At 42.9% G+C, this 26,247-nt stretch overlaps 1 protein-coding gene across 24 annotated transcripts in view; it reads right to left on the bottom strand.

Annotated features, from left to right (window-relative positions):
- The window catches only part of DNAH9 (dynein axonemal heavy chain 9), a 422,325-nt gene that overhangs the window by 181,777 nt on the left and 214,301 nt on the right, over positions 1 to 26,247 (bottom strand). For 22 of the 24 annotated variants that reach the window (XR_013535589.1, XR_013535590.1, XM_078373042.1 and 19 more), the window contains 3 exons: positions 23,918 to 24,114; positions 6,637 to 6,799; positions 4,601 to 4,724 (listed from right to left, as the gene is read on the bottom strand). Coding sequence is in view for 22 of the 24 variants with exons in the window: in XM_078373042.1 (XP_078229168.1) it covers positions 4,601 to 4,724; positions 6,637 to 6,799; positions 23,918 to 24,114 (484 nt within the window). In the remaining 2 variants the exon portion in view is untranslated. The remainder of the gene's footprint in view (positions 1 to 4,600; positions 4,725 to 6,636; positions 6,800 to 23,917; positions 24,115 to 26,247) is intronic. The other 2 variants (XM_035300067.3, XM_078373056.1) reach the window with 1 other exon arrangement.

Below are 26,247 nucleotides of genomic sequence, written 5' to 3'. Positions count from 1 at the left end.
TTGTTTGTTTTGGAGACATGCTCTTGCTCTGTCGCCAAGGCTGAAGTGCAAAAGCATGATCACAACTCATTGCAGCCTCAACCTCCTGGACACAAGCAATCTTCCCACCTCATCCTCCCGAGTTGCTGGGACCTGAGGTGTGCAACATCAAGCCCCAACAGTCTTTGTACTTTTCATAGAGATGGAGTTTTGCCAAGTTGTCCAGGCTGGCCTGGAACTCGGGGTCTCAGGTGATCCACCCATCTTGGCCTCCCAAAGTGCTGGGATTACAGGTGTAAGCTTCTGGCCAGGAATTATAGTTGAGATAGACCCTTTTGAAAGCAGTGAGGGGAATGGACTGGAGTGAGGATACCATGGGAGGTCGGGAGCTAAGCTAAGGCTTGTTGGTATTTGTCAAGGCAAAAGAAGGCAAAACCATTGTTAGTGAGGATGGAGAAGATATGGATTCAGAACTAGCTAAGGGGAAAATTGGTGGCAATAGATTATCTCTTGGATATAGGTGGTAAGGGAGAGGTTGGCAATGAGGGAATCCACAGAACACAAAGTCTTTTGAGTAATATGTGTAGGACTTCCATTCCACAGGAGAAAAAATAACAGTTTATTACTACGAAGGGAAAAGAAAAGTCTGATTACTTGAGCTTCTTTTGCATTGCTCTTTGGGAGTTTCTGTTTTGCAGCTGGAGAACCAAACCGGTCCTGCTTTAAAGTTCCACTGTCTGTAGTTTGAGGACACATCTGATGAGCAGATCTAGTAAGTCCACTAAGCATATCTTAGAGGATCAGTGCATACTTGATGGTTGCTCTTTTGCCCCAACTTTATTGTTGTTTTTTTTTTCTTTCTAGGGAAACTGGGCCAGAATTCAATTTATTTAATGGCATAGCTGGTTCCTCAGGAAGTCCACTTCCAGAGGGCCACAGAGGAGAACAATCCAATGCCAAGTATGTTATGAACATTTCCAGGCTCTGCATTCTCATAGGATGTGCTAGATCCTAAGAGGAGACGTGGCCCACAAATATATAAAAAGAACGGTCTAGTTCAGTGATAAAGAAGAATATGACATTAGAAGAGAGGGACCCTGTTGGTTATAAACTCTTCCACTAGACCCTACAGAGGCTACATGTTATTTATCTTTGAGCATAGTACCTAGCGACTGAGCATGAGTACTCAATAAATAATTATTGAATGTATGAATACATTGAAAGTCATCTAGCCTGGGACAGGAAAAAAATTGTAATTTTGAGTAAAACAATTAAGGCTTTTGGAAAGCAAAAGGAAAATCCTAACATGGGATTCCAAAGTAAAATAAATACAAAATCTGTCATACCTAGGAGCAGAAGAAACAACATACTTGGAGCTGACTAGGTTTTCTTAGCTGGTTAGTGCTAACTGGCAGGTACATCATATGTACTTCAGTTGAGAAGTAGACTAAAGAGTATTTAATCAGAGCTAAGGAGTAGAGTGTGGAGAGAGAGACAGGATTTTGAGATGCTAGAAGTCTGGAGGCAGAAATTTTAAGGCACATTTGTACACTGACTTTCCTCAATCCAGATGAAGAGGTAGTTTTGTGGATGCTGCATTTGGTTTAAGAGCCAAATGGGCCTTCTGGAAGGCTGGAAAGCTGGAGGAAGAGGTGTTTTCCTGGAAAGCAAGGGAATAATTCTATTTTTTTTCCTTTATCGTGGGGCCTTGATGATGCTGAGTTTGAGTCAAGGTCAAAAAGAGAACAAATTTTGTAAGAATTCCTTAAATACCTGGGTTTGATGATCAGCTCACATTCTTCAGGAATTATTATAACAGGTCAATAAGGACTTAGCAAGTAATGAACCTTTCAGATCCAGCAAGGACCCACATTTCATGCACAGCATCACCAGCAGTTACATGACCCCCATCAGGGACCCCAGCAGCCAAGGGAAGTGACTCAAATATGTGTTTCATCTGCTCTTACCCTGGGTAGTCATTCTACTTCTTATACAGTTACATATCTTTTGCTAATTAAATCAGGAAGCTATCCCAATATTTTTGCTTTGTGTATAAGATTTCTTCATGTCCATCTAAAACCCATCTGACATACGACTGGCATAAAAATGGGTTTTGAAATGCTATGGTTGGTGTCAGAAGTGGGATTCATAAGCCAAATGACTATCATCGTTTGATTTTAGAAATGGTGTCAGAAAAGCAAGGGATGAAACAATGAGATGAAGTATGAGAGGAAACTTAGCCCAGGGAGTGTAATCATTGGTTTTCTGAGAGAGACGTTTTTGAGAGAGAACTAAATCTGTGGAGCTCATTCACTACACCTTTATATCCAGCCTCATAGGACTTGTACATCACTACAGAGGAATGAGTCAATTGCAAGATAGTCTAAGCTATAGTTTCCTAGTCCCTACTGTGTTTTCCAAGGGTGGCGTCATTCCATAACTCCACAGAGTGAAAAAGTTGGGAGATAATGAGGTTCTGAGTAATCCCTGTGGCTTTGGCTGACCTGGCAGTCAGTTAATTTGTAGCCAGAAATTACTCATTTGATTGGGACAGATAGAATCAAAATGTACTCTAATTCTCCCTGTTGAAATGGTTAAGACAAAAAGTGGGTGGGTTAGCAGACAGAAGTGTTCATCTTAACTGTATCGCCACTTGAATATGTATACACAAATCTGGCCTTTTTTTTTCTTAAAGAATATATAGAAGCCTTAAAATGGGGCCTAAAACTCCACGACTTTGGAGCTGGCTGATTGTATTTTCGCTGGGAGAGCTTCAGAAATTAATTTGCACTTGAGAAAAAGTTGTCTTCTAAATGAAAAATTATCAATCCTTAATTGAGGAATAAAATTTCAATTGGTAAAAATGTAACAACTCTGTGTCTCAGACATTATTTTAGGAAAAGGTGACCCAGCTGGATTCGAGCCAATTGAAACACAATGGTGTGAGGCTGGCAACACGCCTGACATGTCTAAAGCTATATCTCTTACACTGATTTAGAAATTAGGCTTTAGGGTAGCTTCAGGGTAGGAGGGAAGTTAGTTTCGTATATAAAACTAACTTGAACAGGGCAGGGAGGGAAAGGAATGAGTGTGGTATTATTGCAATGCCAGCAGCCAGCACAGTAAGGAAACCTGGGACACAGATCTCAACTGAAAGAAGCCAAAAATTGCCCATAATGCCTGCTAGTACATGCATTGGACCAGGGACCAGTGGCTCTTCATGAAAATAACAGCATGATGACATGGGGTGCAGTATCACAAAATATGAAGCAGACAATGATTCCAAAGCCAAGACATTCCTGGAGATTTTCAGGAACTATCCTAAAATATATTACTTACAATGTAGAGTATATACTACTGTATCTATTTATAGTAGACAGACTATTGAGAAAGGTAGTTGAGACCGTGGTCCTTGGACTTTATAGACTAAAGAGTATTTAATCAGAGCTAAGGAGTAGACTGTGGAGAGAGAGACAGGATTTTGAGATGCTAGAAGTCTGGAGGCAGAAATTTTGTTAAGGCACATTTGTACACTGACTTTCCTCAATCCAGATGAAGAGGTAGTTTTGTGGATGCTGCATTTGGTTTAAGAGCCAATGAAGCATATTCTCTCTTTAATATAAACACACACACATTTATATAAATGCATAATTTATGCATTATATCGTCTTATATTCTTGGATGTATATGTAATTGCTTTTTTGAAATGGAGTCTTGCACTGTCACCGAGGTTGGAGTGCGGTGGCACGATCTCAGCTCACTGCAACATCCACCTCCCGGGTTCAAGTGATTCTCCTGCCTCAGCCTCTCAAGTAGCTGGGATTACAGGTGTGCAGAACCATGCCAAGCTAATTTTTGTATTTTTAGTAGAGACAGAGTTTTGCCACGATGGTCAGGATACTCTTGAACTACTGACCTCAGGTGATCTGTCCACCTCGGCCTCCCAAAGTGCTGGGATTACAGACATGAGTTTTCTTTGTGTGCGTGTGGGGGGGAATTGTTGGTATAAGCACTGAATTCCTAAATAAAGGAAAATAAAATACCAAGCACTGAACTTTCCATTGAAGTCCTATCTTGTGCAGATAGCATCACAGGGTACTTCACACCCCGTCAAGTATTTTTGTGTGGAGCTTCCACTTTGCTCCCATGAGGTTCTAAATCACTAGCTAATTACATTGGTAACCTCATCTTTCCTTACTGTGTAAGTTTTATGTGTGCATGCTTTCTTTTCCTGTATTTTCCTGCCAATGCCTGAGCTTCCTCAAGTACTTCATACATTCTAGTCTCTTCGTCTTGAATACAGATACAGAACAGCACCTCCTCTCTGCACTCAGCACATCACCAGATCCTTAACCCTCTGTTCTTCCCATAATCAGATCGAGTCCCACTAAGAGAGCCCATGATTACTGTCTTTTGCAATGAAATAAGAATGAAAGAGCCAGGAGAGCAGGCCCAGCATCAATGCTGAGAAGGGCCTCAGTGAACCAGTCCTTTGCTGTGTCAGCTTTCTTCCTCATTCCTATGACCTTGCTCTTCCAACCCTGGACCAAGTCTCCACCTTTGAATAGCTCTGATTCTATGGGGAAATTATTAGTGACACCAAGTGCACGGAATCTCTTACCAGATGCCAAAAGATCATTGATGAGCACAAGGAACCTCTCATCAGCCACTTGGGCATCAGTCATGAGAAACACTGTTCTGAGATTCTTCACTCCAGCTTTCAGACACAGGCTGGCCAGGTCCATCTGTAGGAACAGTCAATATCAGAAATTTCTGAAAAGAAGGTCTCCTTGAAAGAGAACTCCAACCCATTCTTTAGAAATGGAACAATTTTCTTCTCTACTTGAATTGGAATTAAAGCAAGGTGACAATGGGAAGCGGGGGGAGTGCTATCTTGCACTGACAGGGAAGAAACTGTGCCTCATCCCCAGGCTTCAGTGCCAGTAAGGGTGGGCAAGAGAAACTACAAAATGACAGTCTGTAATTCATACAACCACAGTAGCTCCTGCATGTCTCTTAGGTTTAGAAATTAGGCTTTAGGGTAAAGCTTCTGGAGATCCTGCTTTGTACAAAGAGATTACAGCTTTCCAAATCCCAAAGGTGGCCCCCTGGTCCCCTATTTATTTGTCTTACTTATATCCTCATACAAGTGAATGATCTGCCCCCGAAGGCAAGCAGGTCTTGACTGAGAGTGATGTACTTGGGGCTATCAGCATGGGGGATGGATAGATCTTATGCTAGCAGGGTCTTGTGTTCCTATGATGAGCTCCAGCAAAACACTTTTGTTAAAAAAAAAATACAGGGCAATACACACACACACACACACACACACACACACACACACACACATGCAATCACCTGTAGGAATTTATACCCATTGAAAACTGCAGATGGATGACATTTTTGGCTAGTATGCCAAGTTCTGAACTTATCAGCTTGTTCAATCTCAGTTCCTTTGCTGTATCACCCTCCTCAGGCTCAGCCATCAGTTCCTGATGTTGCCTTTCTCTCTCTCTCATTACTCACAGCTATTTCCTAACAACCCCATACATTTCTTTACCACAGAGCTACCTTAATGTCCAAATAGCTCTCCTTTAAAGATACTGATTTTCCTTTTAGATCAATGGTTCTCGCCATATGCTCTAAGTGATCTAAGACAGTGTCTCTCAATTCTTATTGGAATCATCTTGGGGATACTTAGAAAAATCATGATACCCAGGCCATTCCTCAGACTAGTTAAGCCAGAATACTAGGGGATGGGACACAGGCAACAGTATTATTTCTATATCCCCAGCAATTCCCATATAAAGTAAAAATTGAGACCCACAATCTCAGCCCATTCTGTAAATGTGCTGTTCTTATCACACTATCGTGTCTTTTTTGGAAGCACTAAAGAAAGACCTAATGCAAACATGATGTATGACTTTAGATTCAGCCGGTCATTGAGAGGCTGAACTGTGGTTTTAGAGCAAAAGTGAGTCCCTCCCTCTTCTGTCACTGGCTGAGAGATTATGAGGGCAAGTGGGTAGGACTGGCTCAGTCCTGGCTGAAGTTCTTCCTGGAATATCAAGAGCAGCATCCTGATAGAAGTTACCCTGTGACTTCCTACTGAGACTGTTGTGGCCATGGATAGAAGGAAGAGGACTGGATAAAATGACCTTTGAAGGTTGAATATGGTGTCTTTCTTTACTTCCCAGAGCACACATAATGCCTCCAAGTGCTGACTGTCTGAAACCAGGATACGTCACTGAAGGTCCCAGAGGCCAGTGGTTACTGACCCATCTTTTAAAATCTGAATTTCTTAGGAAACTTAGGCAGACCTTCAGAATTCCACCTGTCTGCTCCCACTGCTGGTGAGCTGTGTGGTGAATTTGACATAGATGTGCTTCTGATTTGAGCAAGAGTAGAGGCCCCAGAGATGTAACTAGGGCACCTGAGGTCTCCCAAAGGCAGACTTTGGAAAGGCCACTGTTCTTAAGCTGTGTCTGATGAGAAAAGTTGTTCACATCACCAGCCCAGAATCTAAGATAGAAATGGACATATATAGTGAAGGGAGGCTTCAGACAGGAGAACTGGAGAATGAGTAAAGGATGACAGGGAGTTGTGGCTGCTTGAAGAGAAGTCGAGTCTCCTCTCTGCAACCATCTGACCTTTTACCTTCAAGTCCTGGATCTGGTAGCCTTTGCGCAGGGTGATCTGGAAGACATCCATGGAGCTGATGAAAGCTGCCAGCCTTGTCAGGCTCTGCTTGCCACTCCCACCTACACCAACCAGCAGAGCGTTTCCCCGCGGGGACTCCAAGATGCGATTGATACGGCAGCTAAAGAGAAGGAAGCAGGCACATGGTGCTTTGATCAGACTTTCTGCAGTGAGAAGCAAGTATAATGGCTTGAGTGGGAGCAGGGGCCTTCCTTGGAGGCACGTCACAGGCTCAGCTGTGGGAAACGTTAATTAGATTGTCCCCAAGCCTGGCCTCACCTTCATGCTGTAGTTGGCTGAAGCTGCCATTGCTCTGCCTTAAGCCACAGCATTTAGTGAATCAGGGACGGCTTGGGGGAGCCCATGGAAGGCAGCAGGATTGCAGGGGATAAGTGATGCGATTGGGAAAGGACTCAGGATTACTCTTGCTCTTCTTCCCCACCATACCTGACCCCACCACACCTCCCACTTCAATTCTTTTGGGCAAGAAGAGGGGATGGAAAAAGAGAAACATGCAATTAAAAAAACTCAGGAAAGGCTGGAGGACAAGGCAGGAGCCGAAGTTGGTTCCTCTTAGGAAAGAGAAGCCAAAACCAGTGAGCAGGAAAAGAACAGGGAGCCCAGACAAAGCCCTTATGTCTCCCTCCTTCGATCCTTCCTGGGTGTCGATGCCCTTGTCATGAAGGTTGTGGGTTCTTATTATCAACAGGTAAGACACCTGCATCCCTGGCTTCTGGATTCCTCCCTTCACAGCCTTACTGCTCACCACTCTCAGTGCTCATATTCCTTTCTCCTTGCCCCCAGCAATGGAAGACGATTCCAGGCCTCAGCCCCTTCAGAGGAAATGTAGAAAGTAAAAAGTTCTTCAAAGTTTCTCTTCTTGTTAAAGAATAATAATAATAAATGTTAGAAATAACAGTTTGTTTTGAAGACTTTCTTTGAAGCCTTCTTCCTTTTTGCTAATAACTCTTTGTTAAGCCCTATCCTGTGTAGCTTTTAGACATGCTCTCAGGCACGTAGTACATTCAATGTCTTTGTACTTTAATCAAGGCATCTGTGCTAAATGTGCTCACAGGCATGTCCCAGCTCGAAGCCTATGCTCCATTGACTTCTTCTTTTCCTTTGTTCTCCATTGCCTTTATCTATTTAGAAAAGTTTTAAGTTGTTAGCCAATCAAGTTCAGTTTAGATTATGAAGTCTAGCTCCAACCAACAGAGATCAGACAGCAGTAAAGACCTAACATGTAAAGAATAAATATGCCTGCCTTTCCTTTGTTCATTGTACTCTCATAGTAAGATGGCTAATGGGAGCACCTTTCTGCAGAAAGTAAAATTGCCTTGCTAAGAAAACATTTTGTCTGAATGCTAATTTTTCCTTGCAGTACCTAAGAACATTCTGTCTCTAACAGGAAACCACTCTTTCTGCCCTCCAGCCCTTCTACAAAGGCCACCCTCCATCAGCCTCTCCTCCAGGATCTGCTTCCAATAGTGTCTAATCCCTCTCAGCAGTATCCATATACCTTATACAAAGTGCTACACCCTTTATGAAAATAGCCTGATTTCCTCTTCTTTTCTCATCTTAAAAACAATGGCTCTGCATTGTACAAAATGCAAACAATACAGAAAAATATCCACATTTCTACTATTTAGCAATAAACACTACTGACATGAATTATACGACCTTCCAGCCTTTTTTTTCCTAGTGTCTGTCTGCATTTTTATCAATATATATTTGTTTGTATATACATTGATTATACCTGAAAAGTCAATATGTTTCCATTATACATATTTTAAAAATTGAGTTCATCTTGTATACTGAACGTAGTGTTTTGAAATTTTTTTCACTTAGCAATATACTGTGATTGTTTCCCTAAGCCATTAAAAATTCAGCTAAACTAGACTTTTGATGGTGAAATGATGTTGTATAGAATATCAACATTCTATTGGTAATAAGGATAGAATAAGTTGCCTATATGTAATAGCCTTGGATATGTATGTTGTTTCCAACATTTTACAGTTATAAATGATGCTGTATTTTCAAAAAGTTTATGTCTCTAATTATATTATCAGGATAAGTTCTAGAAGTAACACTATTGAGCTGAACAGTAAGACAATCTTTAGAGACGGCTGCACAGAATGATGGCACCAATTTGTACTTTTCCTAAGTAGAATTAATCGAAAGATGGATCTGCTACATTGAAGGATGAGAATAGAATGTGTTAAGTCAGTGAATTCAGGGCTACGTAACACAGTGATCAAGCTGCTTTAGAGAAATGGATATGAAAAAAGAGACAACAGGTATTGGTGATTTGGGGACCAAAAGAGTGTGAGAATAAGAACTCAGCCTGGGAGTGGTGGCTCATACCTGTAATCCTAGCACTTTGGGAGGTTGAGGAAGTGGATCACCTGAGGTCAGGAGTTCAAGACCAGCCTGGCCAACACGGTGAAACTCTGTCTGGACAGGGATAAAGATTTCAGTGTGGATTCCTGAAACATTTGTAACAATAAAAAGTTGTTTGGGGGAGGGGGGACTCAAGATGGCGTGGTGAGAACAACCCAGGATTGAAGCTCTCGGTGAATGCACGGAGAGGGTGAGTCAGGGCCGCATTTCCAGATGGATCTTTGTTGCCCACAGAACGGGGAAATTCCCAGGTATAAAAGAGAGGCGGGACGCCAGGCAGAGGTTTTGGCTGGTGCAGCCAGCGGCTGGCGCTGTAGCGCAGCGGCGCTACACAGCACTCGGCACAAAGCGCACTGGTCCGGGTGCCCTGTTGAACCGGCAATCTGAGACTTGAGAGGGCTGAACTTGAGACTGAACGGAACTTGGACAGTGAGCCATCCCAGGAGATTCCAGGAAAACAGCATTTGGGGTAGTGCAGTGGGACAAACAAAACGGTGATTCCAAATGCTCCGGGTGGAGAGGTTCCCTGAGGGCACAGCTGAACCCAGGACGGTGCAGCTCTGTGGGGGAGGGGCATCCGCCATTCCCGAGGCAATCTGCCCCTACTGAGGTACACGCCCATTGCTGACGCAGCCTGCCGTTGCTGAGGCAACCCGCTACAACAGAGAGACTCTGCCGCAGGGTGTAGCCCATGGCAGCAGGGCGGAGACCACAGCAGCAGGGCAGAGCCTGCAGCAACAGGGCGAACCTCACACCAGCAGGGCAGAGCCTCGGCAGGCAAATAGTGACTGGACTGCCTCCTAGCTGGGCAAGACAGCACAACGGACACTCACAAAGAAAGCCCCAACCCCCCCGAGACAGAGCATCTGAGAAAAAAAGGGTATTTTTATGAGTTCTGCTGCAGCAGAATTAAACGTAGCAGCCTAAAAGCCCTGAATGAACAACAGAGCTCACAGCTCAGCACTTGGGCTCCTATAAAGTACAGACTGTCTCCTCAAGCAGCTCCCTGACCCCTCTATATCCAAAAGACTGACATTTGGCAGGTATCATCTGGGACAAAGATAGCAGAAAAAGAAACTGGTAGCATCCCTCACTGTTCTGCGGCTGCTACAGGTGTACCCCAGACAAGCAGGGCCTGGAGTGGACCTCAGCAGTCATACAGTGGAGGGGCTAGACTGGTAGAAGGAAAACCAAGTAACAGAAATACTTCATCATCAACAATCTGGGTGTCCACTCAGAGACCCAATCGAAAAGTCAGCAACTACACAGATGACAGGTGGAAAAATCCACAAAGATGGGAAGAAACTGGCTCAAAAAGGAGGAAAACACCCGAAACCAGAACACCTCCCCTCCTAGCAAGGACCAAAACTCCTCACCAGCAAGGGATCAAAGCTGGACGGAGAATGACTGTGATGAAATGACAGAATTAGACTTCAGAAGGTGGATAATGAGAAACTTCCGTGAGCTAAAAGAACATGTTTTAAATCAATGCAAAGAAACTAAGAACCTTGAAAAAAGATTTGAAAAAAGATTCAAGGAAATGATAACAAGAATGGATAACTTAGAGAGGAAAATGAATGAATTAAAGGAGCTGAAAAACAAAATACGAGAACTTCGCAAAGCATGCACAAGTTTCAACAGCCGAATTGACCAAGCAGAAGAAAGAATATCAGAAGTCGAAGATTAACTTAATAAAATAAAACGAGAAACCAAGATCAGAGAAAAAAGCACAAAAAGGAATGAACAAAGTCTCCAAGAAATGTGAGACTATGTGAAGAGACCTAACCTACATTTGATAGGTGTACCAGAATGTGATGAAGAGAATGAATCCAAGCAGGAAAATACTCTTCAGGACATTATCCAGGAAAACTTCCCCCACCTAGCAAGGCAGGTCAACACTCAAATGCAGGAAATACAGAGAACACCACAAAGATATTCCGCAAGAAGAGCAACCCCAAGGGACATAATCGTCAGATTCAACAAGGTTGAAATAAAGAAGAAAATACTAAGGGCAGCCAGAGAGAAAGGTCGGATCACCCACAAAGGGAAGCCCATCAGACTCACAGCAGATCTCTTGGCAGAAGCACTACAAGCCAGAAGAAAGTGGGGGCCAATATTCAACATCCTTAAAGAAAAAAACTTTCAACCCGGAATTTCATATCCAGCCAAACTGAGCTTCAGAGGTGAAGGAAAAATAAAATCCTTTGCGAACAAGCAAGTACTCAGAGATTTTGTCACCATCAGGCCTGCTTTACAAGAGCTCCTGAAAGAGGCACTACACATAGGAAGAAACAACCAGTACCAGCAATTCCAAAATCACACTAAATGCTAAAGAGTATCAACAAAATGAAGAATCTACATCAACTAACGGGCAAAACAGCCAGCTAGCATCAAAATGGCAGTATCAAATTCACACATAACAATATTAACCCTAAATGTAAATGGGCTAAATGCACCAATCAAAAGACACAGACTGGCAAATTGGATAAAAAACCAAAACCCATCAGTATGCTGTATCCAGGATACCCATCTCACATGCAAGGATACACAAAGGCTCAAAATAAAGGGATGGAGGAAGATTTACCAAGCAAATGGAGAGCAAAAAAAAGCAGGAGTTGCAATTCTCATCTCTGATAAAATAGACTTTAAAGCAACAAAGATCAAAGAGACAAAGAAGGCAATTACATAATGGTAAAAGGATCGATACAACAAGAAGAGTTAATGATCCTAAACATATATGGACCCAATACAGGAGCACCCAGATACATAAGGCAACTTCTTAATGACTTACAAAGAGACTTAGATTCCCACACGATAATAGTGGAAGACTTTAACACTCCACTTTCAATACTAGACAGATCAACCAGACAGAAAATCAACAATGATATCCAGTGCTTGAACTCAGACCTGGAGCAAGCAAACCTGATAGACATTTACAGAACTCTCCACCCCAAATCCACAGAATGTACATTCTTCTCAGCACCACATCACACCTACTCTAAAATTGACCACATAATTAGAAGTAAAGCACTCCTCAACAAATGCAAAACAACTGAAATCATAACAGTCTCTTAGACCATAGTGCAATCAAGTTAGAACTCAGAATTCAGAAACCAACCCAGAACTGCACAGCTTCATGGAAACTGAACAACTGGCTCTTGAATGTTGACTGGATAAACAATGAAATGAAGGAAGAAATAAAGAAGTTCTTCGAAACCAATGAGAATGAAGACACAATATGCCAGAATCTCTGGGACACATTTAAAGCAGTCTCTAGAGGAAAATATATAGCAATAAGTGCCCATATGAGGAGAATGGAGAGATCCAAAATTGACACCCTATCGTCAAAATTGAAAGAGCTAGAGGAGCAAGATCAAAAAAACTCAAAACCCAGCAGAAGACAAGAAATAACTAAGTTCAGAGCTGAACTGAAGGAGATAGAGACATGAAAAACCCTTCAAAAAATCAATAAATCCAAGAGCTGGTTTTTTGAAAAGATCAACAAAATAGACAGACCACTAGCCAGATTGATTAAAAAGAAAAGAGAGAACAACCAAATAGATGCAATAGAAAATGATAAAGGGGAAATCACCACAGATTCCACAGAAATTCAAACCATCATCAGAGAATATTACAAACAACTCTATGCACATAAACTAGTAAACCTGGATGGAATGGATAAATTCCTGGACTCCTGTGTCCTCCCAAGCCTAAACCAGGAGGAAGCTGAAACTATGAATAGACCAATAACAAGGTCCGAAGTCGAGGCAGCAATTAAGAGCCTACCTCACAAAAAAAAAGCCCAGGTCCAGATCGGTTCACAGCCGAATTCTACCAGACACACAAAGAGGAGCTGGTACCATTCCTTCTGAAACTATTCCAAATAATCCAAAAAGAGGGAATCCTTCCCAAATCATTTTATGAGACTAACATCATCCTGATACCAAAACCAGGCAGAGACCCAACAAGAAAAGGAAACTTCAGGCCAATATCCATGATGAATATAGATGCAAAAATCTTCAATAAAATATTGGCAAGCCGATTGTAACAGCACATCGAAAAACTTATCCATCATAATCAAGTAGGATTCATCCTGGGGATGCAAGGCTGGTTCAACATACATGAGTCTATAAACGTGATTCACCACATAAACAGAACCAAAAACAAAAACCACATGATTATCTCAATTGACACAGAGAAGGCATTTGACATAATTCAACAACCCTTTATGCTAAAAACCCTCAATAAACTCAGTATCAATGGAACGTATCTCAAAGTAATAAAAGCTATTTATGACAAACCAACAGCCAATATCATACTGAATGGGCAAAAACTGAAAGCATTCCCTTTGAAATCCGGCACTAGACAAGGATGCCTTCTTTCACCACTCCTATTCAATATAGTACTGGAAGTTCTAGTCATAGCAATCAGGCAAGAAAAAGAAATAAAGTTTATTGAAATAGGAAAGGTGGAAGCCAAATTGTCTCTATTTGCAGACGACATGATAGTATACCTAGAAGACCCCATCGCCTCAGCCCAAAAACTCCTGAAACTGATAAGCAACTTCAGCAAAGTCTCAGGATATAAAATCAATGTACAAAAATCACAAGCCTTCCTCTACACCAATAACAGACTTAAAAAAAGCCAAATCAAGAACAAACTGCCATTCACAATTGCTACAAAAACAATAAAATACCTAGGAATACAACTCAGAAGGAACGTAAGGGACCTCTTCAAGGAAAAATACAAAACACTGCTCAACGAAATAAGAGAGGACACAAACAGATGGAGAAACATTCCATGTTCATGGTTAGGAAGAATCAATATCGTGAAAATGGCTATACTGCGCAAAGTAATTTACAGAATCAACGCTATCCCCATCAAGCTACCATTGACTTTCTTCACAGAACTGGAAAAAACCACCATGAACGTCATATGGAACCAAAAGAGAGCCCGCATAGCCAAGTCAATTCTAAGCAAAAAGAACACAGCGGGGGGCATCACACTACCGAATTTCAAACTATACTACAAGGCTACAGTAATCAAAACAGCATGGTACTGGTACCAAAACAGAGATATAGACCAATGGAACAGAACAGAGGCATTGGAGGCAACAAAACATATCTACAACCATACAATCTTTGATAAACCTGACAAAAACAAGCAATGGGGAAAGGATTCCATGTTTAATAAATGGTGTTGGGAAAACTGGCTAGCCATGTGCAGAAAGCAGAAACTGGACCCCTTCCTGACACCTTACACCAAAATTAACTCCAGATGGATTAAAGACTTAAACATAAGACCTGGCACCATAAAAACCCTAGAAGGAAATCTAGGCAAAACCATCCAGGACATAGGAGTAGGCAAGGACTTCATGAACAAAACACCAAAAGCATTGGCAACAAAAGCCAAAATAGACAAATGGGACCTAATCAAACTCCACAGCTTCTGCATGGCAAAAGAAACAGTCACTAGAGTGGATTGGCAACCAACAGAATGGGAAAAAATTTTTGCAGTTCACCCATCTGACAAAGGACTGATATCCAGAATTTACAAAGAACTCAAACAGATTTACAGGAAAAAAACAAACAAGCCCATTCAAAATTGGGCAAAGGATATGAACAGACACTTTACGAAAGAAGACATATATGAGGCCAACAAACATATGAAAAAATGCTCATCGTCACTGGTCATCAGAGAGATGCAAATCAAAACCACATTGAGATACCATCTCACACCAGTTAGAATGGTGATCATTAAAAAATCTGGAGACAACAGATGCAGGAGAGGATGTGGAGAAATAGGAACACTTTTACACTGTTGGTGGGAGTGTAAATTAGTTCAACCATTGTTGAAGACAGTGTGGCGATTCCTCAAGGCCTAAGAAATAGAAATTCCATTTGACCCAGCAATCCCATTACTGGGTATATATCCAAAAGACTATAAATCGTTCTACTATAAGGACACATGTACACAAATGTTCATTGCAGCACTGTTTACAATAGCAAAGACCTGGAATCAACCCAAATGCCCATTGTTGATAGACTGGATTGGGAAAATGTGGCACATATACACCATAGAATATTATGCAGCAATCAGAAATGATGAGTTCATGTCATTTATAGGAACATGGATGAATCTGGAGAACATCATTCTCAGCAAACTGACACAAGAGCAGAAAATGAAATACCGCATATTCTCACTCATAGGCGGGTGATGAAAAATGAGAACACATGGACACAGGGAGGGGAGTACTAAATACTGCGGTCTATTGGGGGGAAAAGGGGAGGGCCAGCAGAGGGGGGTAGCCAGGGAGGGATAGCCTGGGGAGAAATGCCAAATGTGGGTGAAGGGGAGAAAGGAAGCAAAACACACTGCCATGTGTGTACATATGCAACTGTCTTGCACGTTCTCCACATGTACCCCAAAACCTAAAATGCAATAAAAAATTAAAAAAAAAAGTTTTTTGGGACAAGGTGTGGTGGCTCAGGCCTGTAATTCCAGCACTTTGGAAGGCTGAGGTGGGTGAATAACCTGATGTCAGGAGTTTGAGACCAGCCTGGCCAACATGGTGTCTCTACTAAAAATACAAAAATTAGCCAGGGGTGATGGCACACACCTATCATTTCACCTACTTGGGAGGCTGAGGCAGGAGTATCACTTGAACCAGGGAGGTGGAGGTTGCAGCGAGCTGAGATCACACAACTGCACTCTAGCCTGGACAATGGAGCAAGACTCCATCTCAAAAAAAAAAAAAAGAACTTGGGTAAAGTTTGGCCAAATAGAGTAAAGAATATGTTTGAGATTGAATTGCATGGGTTACAATCCTGTGCTCCTATCTGTGTTAATGATGTTATACTTAGAAATGCCTTATTCAAATTAAGTAATGGTGGAGCAACATAAGGTTTAGCTAGCTCCAGTTTGGAAGAAACTCCGGGCACAGGTTTTGGCAGATGGGGTTCGATGTAGGAACAACACATGAGTGTGTATAAAGTTACAGAGCTTGTGTTGAGCCTCTGTGGTTTGAATTTTCTTATTTCTGCAAATTTCTTCATGTATTGATGACTTGCTCACAATTAACATAAATAAATTAAATGTTTGTGGGTCCTCATTGCCCCACCTCTCCTGTGGGATGTGTTTGCTGCTTGGAAGGCACCCTTCCACAGGAGTGTGTGGGGGCCAAGAACTCTTGCTAGCAGTGTATGGGAGTCTGGCCCCCAATGCTTGTTGATGCTGGATCTTACATCTAATTTAGTTTTTTGAGATGGAGTCTCACTCTCTCGCCCAGGCTGGGGTACAATGGTGCCATCTCATCTCACTGCAAACTCTGCCTCCCAGGTTCAAGTGATTCTCCTGCCTTAGCCTCCAGAGTAGCTGGGATTACAATCGCCCACCACCACAGCTGGCTAATTTTTATATTTTTAGTAGAGATGGGGTTTCACAACGTTGGCCAGACTGGTCTCAAACTCCTGACCTCAGGTGATCCACCTGCCTTGGCCTCCCAAAGTGCTGGGATTACAGGTGTAAGTCACCATGCCCAGCCTTACATCTAATTTTTAATCTTTTCCAATTTAATGGTAGAAAAATTACTGTTTTTATTTATTTGGTGTCTAGGAATTTAACATTTTCAAATGTTTATAAAGCATTTTCTTTTGTAAACTTTTTGTTCATGCCCATTGTCTGCTTTTCAATTGAAGCGTTACTCTCAATTTGTGGAATCTCCTTTATGTATGTTTTCAGTTATCCTCCAATTTCTTACCTTTATCTTTTTGTTTTTAAGATGCTTTAGATATACAAATATTTTTAGGTTTTAAAATTAAATGTGGTTAACTGCTAAATGTTATGTAGTTAAAACATTTTGACTTAAATATTCAGGAGTTATTTATTGACCTATATTCAGTAATTTTAAGATTTTACTTTTCCACTGTAATTATTTAATTGTAATACACTCTGTCATATATGTTAGATTTATACTTCTCTTGCTTTCCTATGAAACTGTAATTTCTAGATGTCTGAGGAGTGCATATACTCATTTTGTATTCTCTGTAGTGATGGCACATTAAAGGTATCTAATACATTTTTGTTAAATTTAAAGAGAAACCCATGCCTTCTCCTAGCCCCACAAGTGGGGTGATGTACACAATGATTCATTATGCTGAGTGCAAGGGGTTATCTGCTTTGTGTCTGCATGAGATGGTGCCTGATGAAGGGAGAAGCCATGGTGCTAAGGCATCCAGGCCCTCTCCTGATTCAGAAAAGGTGGGGCAGGAAAGGCTTAGTGGAGGAAGGAGAGAGGTACGCAAAGAGGAGGAGTCGGAGTCCAGCTGGGTTCTCTGGGTCATGCAAACCCCCAGCCCTATTCTGAAGGCCTGAACTCTGCTTAGCATGGCCCATGTCATTCAATATCTCAATGGAAAATGTATCATCAGTGATGAAGTTTCCAGAGAAGTGTGGTTAAGTCTGCAACTGTCAGCACTGGACTCCAGCTGGGGATTCATTACCAACCTCTGATGAGGGCAAAGAATCTGCATTTAAATTACAAAATGTAAAAAGAAGATCAATATTCTAAAGGGTTCCTGGGCCAGAAAACCAATGCAGTCTAAGTTAAGTCCATTACTGAATTTCTGGGAGATTAAAAACAATAGTGGAAGATGCACCACAGCACAGCTGGAGGAAGCTGATTTATTGGACTAGACATACATGTGCGTGTACACACACACACATCCCCTAGAGAATGGGTAAGATTCTCAGGGCACAAAAGAAGTACATCTGAGGATTTGTCGTTGTTGTTAATGATTGCTAAGTGATTCTAAGGGAAGAAAATATATGTGGGAGTGAAAAAATAGAGAGTCAGAAAAAGATGAATGGAAATTATGCAAAAAGCATGGGGAAAGATCTGATTTAAAGCTTGGAGAAAAAGCAGAACACGAATCTGCTGAAGTGGTGAAGGAAGTCAGTAGAAAAGTGGTACTACTAAGGAAATAAGGCAATAGCACAAAGAAAAAGACTTCAATATTTACTGACTGCAAAGCACTTTGCATAGGTAGCACCAACCCCACGATGCAGGGATTCTTACTATCCTAATTTCCCAGGTGAGAAATTTAGGCTTGGGGAAGTTAAGCATCCTTCCCAAAGCATCCCAATCAATTTGTGGTGGAACCAGGATTTGAACTTTGGTTTGGTTTTATCTCCAGAACCTGTGTAGTGCTCCGTTACTGAGTTCGGCATCCAAGCTGCAGAAATGGAGAGCAGCAAAGCTTGGGAAGGGTGTACCGGACTCTAACTAAAGAGATGATGAGAGCTTGAGTGGTGAGAACAAACAGCAGGATGGAGTTATACAAATAGGTTCACATCTTGGTTCCCTGGACCTGTGAGTTCCTGGGAGAGCAGACACAGCCTCCTTCCTCCTCTGCCCTGTCCTACTCCCACTATTTTTTTTTTTTTTTGAGATGGAGTTTTGCTCTTTTGCCCAGGCTGGAGTGCAATGGCACAATCTCGACTCACTGCAACCTCTGCCTCCCGGGTTCATGCAAGTCTCCTACCTCAGTCTCTTGAGTACCTGGGATTACACGTGCCCACCATCACACCCAGCTAATTCTTTTATTTTTAGTAGAGATGGGGTTTCACCATATTGGCCAGGCTGGGTTTGAACTCCTGACCTCAGGTGATCTGCCCACCTTGGCCTCCCAAAGTGCTGGGATTACAGGTGTGAGCCACCGTGCCCAGCCTACTCCCACTTTGAGTCTCAGAAGGTGGGACCTTCCTGGAGTGCTGTGTGTGTAGCAGTATGAGGCCATGGAGTCTTCCTACGTGCTTAGGTAATCTGTGTTTCTCCCTGTACTGCCTGGTATCCTTTTACTGATCTAAGAAGGGGAATCTTTCCACTTTATTGACCAGTAGAGGCAGCAATGACAGGTCCATGAGCCCCAGGAAGAGAGGGAAGGGCAGAGTGAGGATAAAGTAAAAGGACGTTGATGTCTTTTAAACAACTGTATGGGAAATTTATACATCTAAATACACTTGATTCTTCAGAATTGTCCCCCTCCAGGCAGTTCATTTTCCCAGTTATTTTGCCATTGCTAAATGAGGATCAGGCGTCTTTTTGGATACTAACTTCAGAGTTTCTTTATGAGCCTGTGGAAGAAAGTCACTGTTTGTAGCCAGTACTTATTTTTTTTTTTCTAAAAACAACATTAAGTTGATCACCCATGTTGAAAACCACACTGATGGAATCATTTGCAATTCTTTCAAATTAAATTTGCCCTTAAAGGACAAAGACTTGCCTCAATTCCAAGACTATGACAGAGGCACCGGCGGCTCTTAAGGAGGAGAAAGAATACTCACAGGAGCTTCACAAGGTTCAACATTTTTTTTTTTTTTAAGATGGAGTTTCACGCTTGTTACCCAGGATGGAGTGCAGTGGCGTGATCTTGGCTCACTGCAACCTCTGCCTCTTGGGTTCAAACAATTCCCTTGCCTCAGCCTCCTGAGTAGCTGGGATTACAGTTAGGTGCCACCATACCCAGATGATTTTGTATTTTCAGTAGAGAAAGGGTTTTACAATGTTGTTCTGGCTGGTCTCGAACTCCTGACCTCAAGTGATCTGCCTGCCTCGGCCTCCCAAAGTGCTGGGATTATTACGCACTCAGCAGGTTGAACTTTTAACCCCTCATTTCTTGAACCCTACTATGCACTAGACATTGTGTAAGGTCCTGGGGTTTCAGCACTAAGCAAGACAGTCTGTGTGCTCAAGTAGCTTATATTGGATTGAGGAGATACAAAAAATATTTGAAGAAGCATTATAGGATGATAGCAGAGAGTACAGACTCTAGAGCCAGATTGAACTATTGCAATTTTTACCTATTTATTTATTTAGTTTATTTATTTGAGATGGAGTTTTGCTTTTGTTGCCCAGACTGGGGTGCAATGGCGCAATCTCAGCTCACAGCAACCTTTGCCTCCCAGGTTCAAGCAATTCTCTTGCCTCAGCCACCCAAGCAGCTGGGATTACAGTCATGTACCACCACACCTAGCTAATTTTGTATTTTTAATAGAGACAGGGTTTCTCCATTTTGGACATGCTGGTGTTGAACTCCCGACCTCAGGTGATATGCCTGTCTCAGCCTCCCAAAGTGTTGGGATTACAGGCATGAGCCACCGTGCCCAGCCAAGTTTTACCTAGTTATGAGGAGTGTGACCTTCGGCAACTCCTCTCCTCTTAGTCTCAGTTTCTTCGTTTACAATATAGAGACAATAAAACCATACCTCTTCAGGGTTTTTGTGAAAATGCATTGATATATGCAGAGCACTATGCACCAGACATACAGAGAGTTCTATGTCAAGCTACGTGTCATATTAAATGCTACACTCTCAGGGAGGCCTTCCTGATGACCCTATTAGGTTCACCCTCAGTCCTCTCTACACCTCTTCCCTCTCTGTTTCCGTCTGCATGATTTATTCTCACATAACACGTTAAGCAGTTTTACTGAGTGCCTGCTAGGTTCCACACACCATCCTTGGGATTAGGACACTAGCAGGGAAAAAAACAAAAGATCCCGGATCTCATCCTAAGATTGTCTAATTAATCAATATATGTTAAATGAATAGATGATGTAAACAGAGGTTAATCATTGGCCTCTGGGTCATGTGATAGAGGCAAGGACCTAGCAGTGACAACTGACTTCAGCAAGACGTGGGTCACCTCACCACAGAGGTGATGATGATAAGCACTGCTTTGTTCAAGGGCTAAAAAGTGGACTGAGAAGGAAATCAGAGGTGAGAAAGTATGACAATGATGGGCAATGTTTTTGATGAGCTTTGTTGCAAATAGGAGCAGAGAAATGGGGATAATAGATGGAAAGGAATGTAAGAGGCAAGGGACAGTTTATTGTTTTTTGATAAATGGTTATATAGCATGCTTGTATGCTGATGCATATAATCCAGAAATTATGATGGGGTAAGATGGAAGAGGAGAGAGAGAAAATAGGAGAGGGAGAAGAGAGAGGAAATAATTATAGCCAAGAGGTGAAGTTACTGAGAAGGGAGAGGAGACGGGATCTACCATCGTCCAGTGCAGATGGAGGGACTGGACTAAGGTAGGGACAGGGTTGTTCATGAACTGAAGTTGTAGGGAAGGCAGGACTTGCGGGAGGGATGTGGGGACACACATAAGTTGTTAGATTTGATGACAGGAAGACGAGACGTTCTTTTCTGGTCACTTTCATTATCTTGGCAAAATAAGAGATGTGCTCATTAACTGGGAATAAAGAGAGGGGAAGGGCACTGGGAGTTTGAAAAGAGAGGGAAAACAGGTAACGCAGTTATCACAGGAGGTGAAAGGAGCAACATGCTCAGGGCAGAGGAGGACGATTTCTAGCAATGTTGAGACCTGTTTGATATCTATGGCTGCAGATCTGGAGCAGAAACAATCAACATGGTGAAAGAGTTTTCTTCAACAGTGTCCAGCTGCTTAGGGGAACGGTAGAATAAGAAGAGTTGGGGCTGGGCACAGTGGCTCACGTCTCTAATTTCAGCACTTTGGGAGGCCGAGGCGGGTGGATCAGATTAGGTCAGGAGTTCGAGACCAGCCTGGTTAACATTGTGAAAACCCGTCTCTATTAAAAATACAAAAAGTTAGCCAGGCATGGTAGTGGGCACCTGTAATCCTAGCTACTTGGGAGGCTGAGGCAGGAGAATCGCGTGAACCTGGGAGGTGAAGTTTGCAGTGAGTCACAATGGTGCCACTGCACTCCAGCCTGGGCAACAGACTGAGACTCCTCAAAAATAAAAATAAAATAAAATAATAAAAAGATAGTGGGGCTTAGCTCAAGTGAGATTTTGTGGATACCATGACATGAGAGTTAGGGAAGCTGACACTGAGGTGATGGGGTCTATGGTGGTCACAAAAGAAAGTAAGGAGAATCACTTGAACCCAGGAGGCAGAGGTTGCAGTGAGCTGAGATCACACCACTGCACTCCAGCCTGGGTGACAAAGTGAGACTCCAACTCTAAATAAATAAATAAATAAAAAGGGAAAGTTGGCCTGCCAGCCATGGTGGCTCACGCCTGTAATCCCAGCACTTTGGGAGGCCGAGGTGGGCGGATCATGAGGTCAGGAGATCAAGACCATCCTGGCCAGCATGGTGAAACCTCACCTCTACTAAAATACAAAAAATTAGCTGGGGGTGGTGGCATAAACCTGTAGTCTCAGCTGCTCAGGAGGCTGAGGCAGGGGAATCACTTGAACCTGGGTGGCCGAGGATGCCGTGAGCCAAGATTGTGCAACAGCACAACAACCTGGGCAAGAGCAAGACTCCTTCTTGGAAAAAAAAAAGGAAAGTAAAGACATGGTAGGGGGAGAGATAAAGGAGTCTGGGGAAGTAGTTGGTCCAGTGAATAAAGTCTTGATGAATTTGAATGAAAGACTAGAGCAGATGAGTGGGAGGGTGGCATGTATGGGTCAGAGAGCGAGATGTCTGAAGTTGGGATTCTGGAGGTGGGTTCCTAGGATAGGAACATGAGAGTGAGGGCTGAGGTGGGCTAGAAGAAAAGATCATGGGAGCCAAGCAGGCCAAGGAATAGAAATAATTGTTAGCTAGATGCCAAGAGTGAGTTGAGACATGGCTGAGGAGGAAGGGTGCCAGGCATTAAGGCCACTGGCTAATGACGGAGAGTAATTGACTGTGACAAGGTAACAGTGACAAGGAGAAAGAATAAGTAAGAAAGGCAGGTGACTTTTGCTCAAAAGAACTGGGGTTTGTGAAGGATAAGAGAAGAAAGGACTTGGCCGGGCGTGGTGGCTCATGCCTGTAATCCCAGCACTTTGGGAGGCCGAGGCGGGTGGATCATGAGGTCAAGAGATCGAGACCATCCTGGTCAACATGGTGAAACCACGTCTCTACTAAAAATACAAAAAAATTTAGCTGGGCATGGTGGTGCGTGCCTGTAATCCCAGCTACTCAGGAGGCTGAGGCAGGAGAATTGCCTGAACCCAGGAGGCGAAGGTTGTGGTAAGCTGAGATCGTGCCATTGCACTCCAGCCTGGGTAACAAGAGCAAAACTCCGTCTCAAAAAAAAAAAAAAAAAAAGAGAAGAAAGGACTTAAATGTGCCACTGGGGTGGGGACTGGGGTAAGGAGGTTACTTACTCCTCTCTAGGCCCTGAGGCACATGGAATGGGGAAGGAAAAACAGCTTTCCTCAACTCAGGGGTCAGTCAGGTATCAGTTAGAATTTGGCAGTAAAGGGAAGGTTCAGAGAAGTTAAAATGAAGCAGATGTGGCTGCTGAGACAGTGACTACCCTGGGGGAAGGCAGAAGGATACTGGAGGGCAATAAGGGCTGGTGATGGGACAGACTGGGAAATGTAAGAAGGAGGGCAGGGACGGTGTTGGTGTGAGGCTAGACTGTCTTGGAGGCCTGGTCATCACTTTCAGTGATTCACTAGATAACAAAAATACTAAAAGGATATTTAATGTTTGAAATATGTATGCACTTGAACAAAAACCATTTTTTAAATGGCCCTTGGACTAAGTGGGGTGGTGATGGAGGTCCTGAGCTGTTCTGGGTCCTGTTTTATGATCTCAAGTATTTCCTTGGTGTCACTGTGATCATGTCCACGGACAGCAAATGGCAGACCTGGAAATGAACCCATTCCTGCCTGAGCTCAGCACTCTGCTGCCCTCTAGGGCTAGTGGCAGGAGCTGTAGCTGCTCTGCCAGCAGCCATCTTGACCTGAGCTCCTTTCCCGGCTTTACAGAAGTGATCTCAAATAGCCAAATGAGACCCCTGTCATTGGGAAGAGGAAAGAACTAAGGAAGAGGAATAGGAGACACACACTTACACATGGAGCATGGCGTCCTCAAAGAGAACTAGGTCCATCACTGTGTTGACTTCATTGTGGTTCTCCAAGGCCTCGACCAGAGTCTGGGCCAAAAGTTCCCAGGACGGTACAGGCATGTACTTGGGCTCACCAATACCATTTACAAAGTGGCAATACAGGTTTGGGCTTCGGGTGTGCTCCATGGGGTCTTCAATATCCTGGTGATGAGACACAGGAATAAAGGCCCTCCGCATTGACTCCTAGTGCTTGTTCCACAGAGCAGAGACACCTGATTTGCTCTGCACATTCCCTGGAAATTTAACATCAGTGCTATTTCCAACATGTCCCCCTCTTGAGAAGCCCTTGTAAGTGGACGTTTCACATCCATCTACCAGCTCCACGAAGTCTCAGGTGATGTTTGTTATTCCTTATGGCCTGAGGATGGGAAGTGGGAGGTGGGATGGGGTCTCCTCACAAGTACAGTAAGGGGGTGCTTCTATGAGAAGAGTGGATGGGAATAGATGGGTGGATTTCTCTAAGCGGGGGCTCTTTCACCAGTATTAAATGAAGGGGATCATGGACCAATTGCCTCACTTTCTACATGTACATTTCAACAGATCTAGGTCCTCAATCCATAGCAAAGCCATACAACGTCTTTTCCTGTGAGAGCACACAGTATGTTGCCAGCCCTGACTTCATAGGTTCAGTCCAGAGGGCTTGGTTTGCGAAGAATGCGCTATTGGCCACCCTCAGGTGACTGGTTTATTTATGGTAATCTTAAAGCATTTATGGTAGAATTCCCTACTTATAAAACTTCAGGGCTGTGTGTCAGCTCTCACTCATGGAACAAATGTTACCATGTTGAATAAATACCTAGTATAGCTCAATTAATTTGAAAGATGAGGAGTCTATGTCTCTTCACCAGTTTATCCTCTAAGCACTGAAAAGAAAACTATTTTTCTTTCTTTTTTTATTTTTTTTGAGACTTGAGTCTCGCTTTGTTACCCACGCTGGAGTGCAGTGGCTCTATCTTGGCTCAGTGCAACCTCTGCCTCCCAAGTTCAATCAATTCCCCTTTCTCAGCCTCCTGAGTAGCTGGGACTACAGGCACCCACCACTACTCTTGGCTAATTTTTGTATTTTTAGTAGAGATGGGGTTTTACCATATTGGTTGGGCTGGTCTTGAACTCCTGACCTTGTGATCTGCCCAGCTTGGTCTCCCAATGTACTGGGATTACAGGTGTGAGCTACTGCACCCAGCCGAGAAAACTAATTTTTAACTTTCATGTTAGAAGAGACAAAAAGGAACTCCTGGCCTGTCAAAACCCAAATACCTGAGACTGGAGGTAGGAGGGAAGATTGTTGAGGAGAAAAGTCTGAGAAATAATAGGTTTTCTAAGACACAAGTAGGAAGTTATGCCAGCATGAGCAGTGGTCCCCACCTGTCATTTTTCCTTCCTAAAGTTCAGACTGGAAGACCTACCTGGGAAAGAGGTAACCAGTGTGTTTGTTATTTACTGGCAGAAACACGCCCCAGGGCAGAAGTCAGTGCAGGGTTAGCCTTCTAAGCCTGCAGGGCAAAAGTCACCAAACCTAATATAGGGAGAGTGAGATGACAGTAACATCTATAGAGAAACCAGGGCTACTGCCTGGGTGTAAGAAGAAAGGACTAGAAAGAGTTGAAAATCAAAAAGTTATTATATTTTGAAGGTGGTTTCAAAAATTATAGAAAACTCCAAAACTATTCTGGCTTTGCCAGACAGTAACAATAAATGCTCAGACATTTGGATAAGATGTAATCTCAGCACAGGAGGGCTATTCTTGCTATTAAGAAAACACGTGAAGACTGAGGACACAATGTGGGAAGGCATTTACCCAGTTTGAGAATGGGGTAACATCCTGGGAATCAGTTCTCATAGCAGTCAATTGACACCAACCATCTAGCAGAGAAGGAATCAAAGTGCAGTTTTGAAAAGCCTGGTTTACAAAGACTCTTTGATGAACAAAACAAGTCTTCGATTTTACAATCACAGCCATGCTGTGTAGAAGGCAGAGAGAAAATCAACTAAGTCAGCGAATCAAAGATTCCTTAATAGTGATGCCAAATCACACAGGGCCATGAATCAGAGAAGCTGAAGCTTTGAACAGTGGAAACAGGATTGTATTACTTCGTTGGTGGAAATCTGGCAACTTTTCCTTGATAACAATACCAAGATTTGGTGAGACCAAGGGTGCTTCAGGCTGGCATTTCAAACGTTGTTGGGGAAAGATAATGGCAATATCCATATATCTGGGTCTGTGATCAAAAGGCAGTGCCCTTAGTGTACAGACCCACACGTCGAACTCCATTT

The sequence above is a fragment of the Callithrix jacchus genome, chromosome 5 (genome assembly GCF_049354715.1).
Source record: "Callithrix jacchus isolate 240 chromosome 5, calJac240_pri, whole genome shotgun sequence".
Taxonomy (NCBI): Eukaryota; Metazoa; Chordata; class Mammalia; order Primates; family Cebidae; genus Callithrix; species Callithrix jacchus.
The sequence above is the reverse complement of the archived record's forward strand: the minus strand, read 5'-3'. Positions and strand labels throughout refer to the sequence as shown.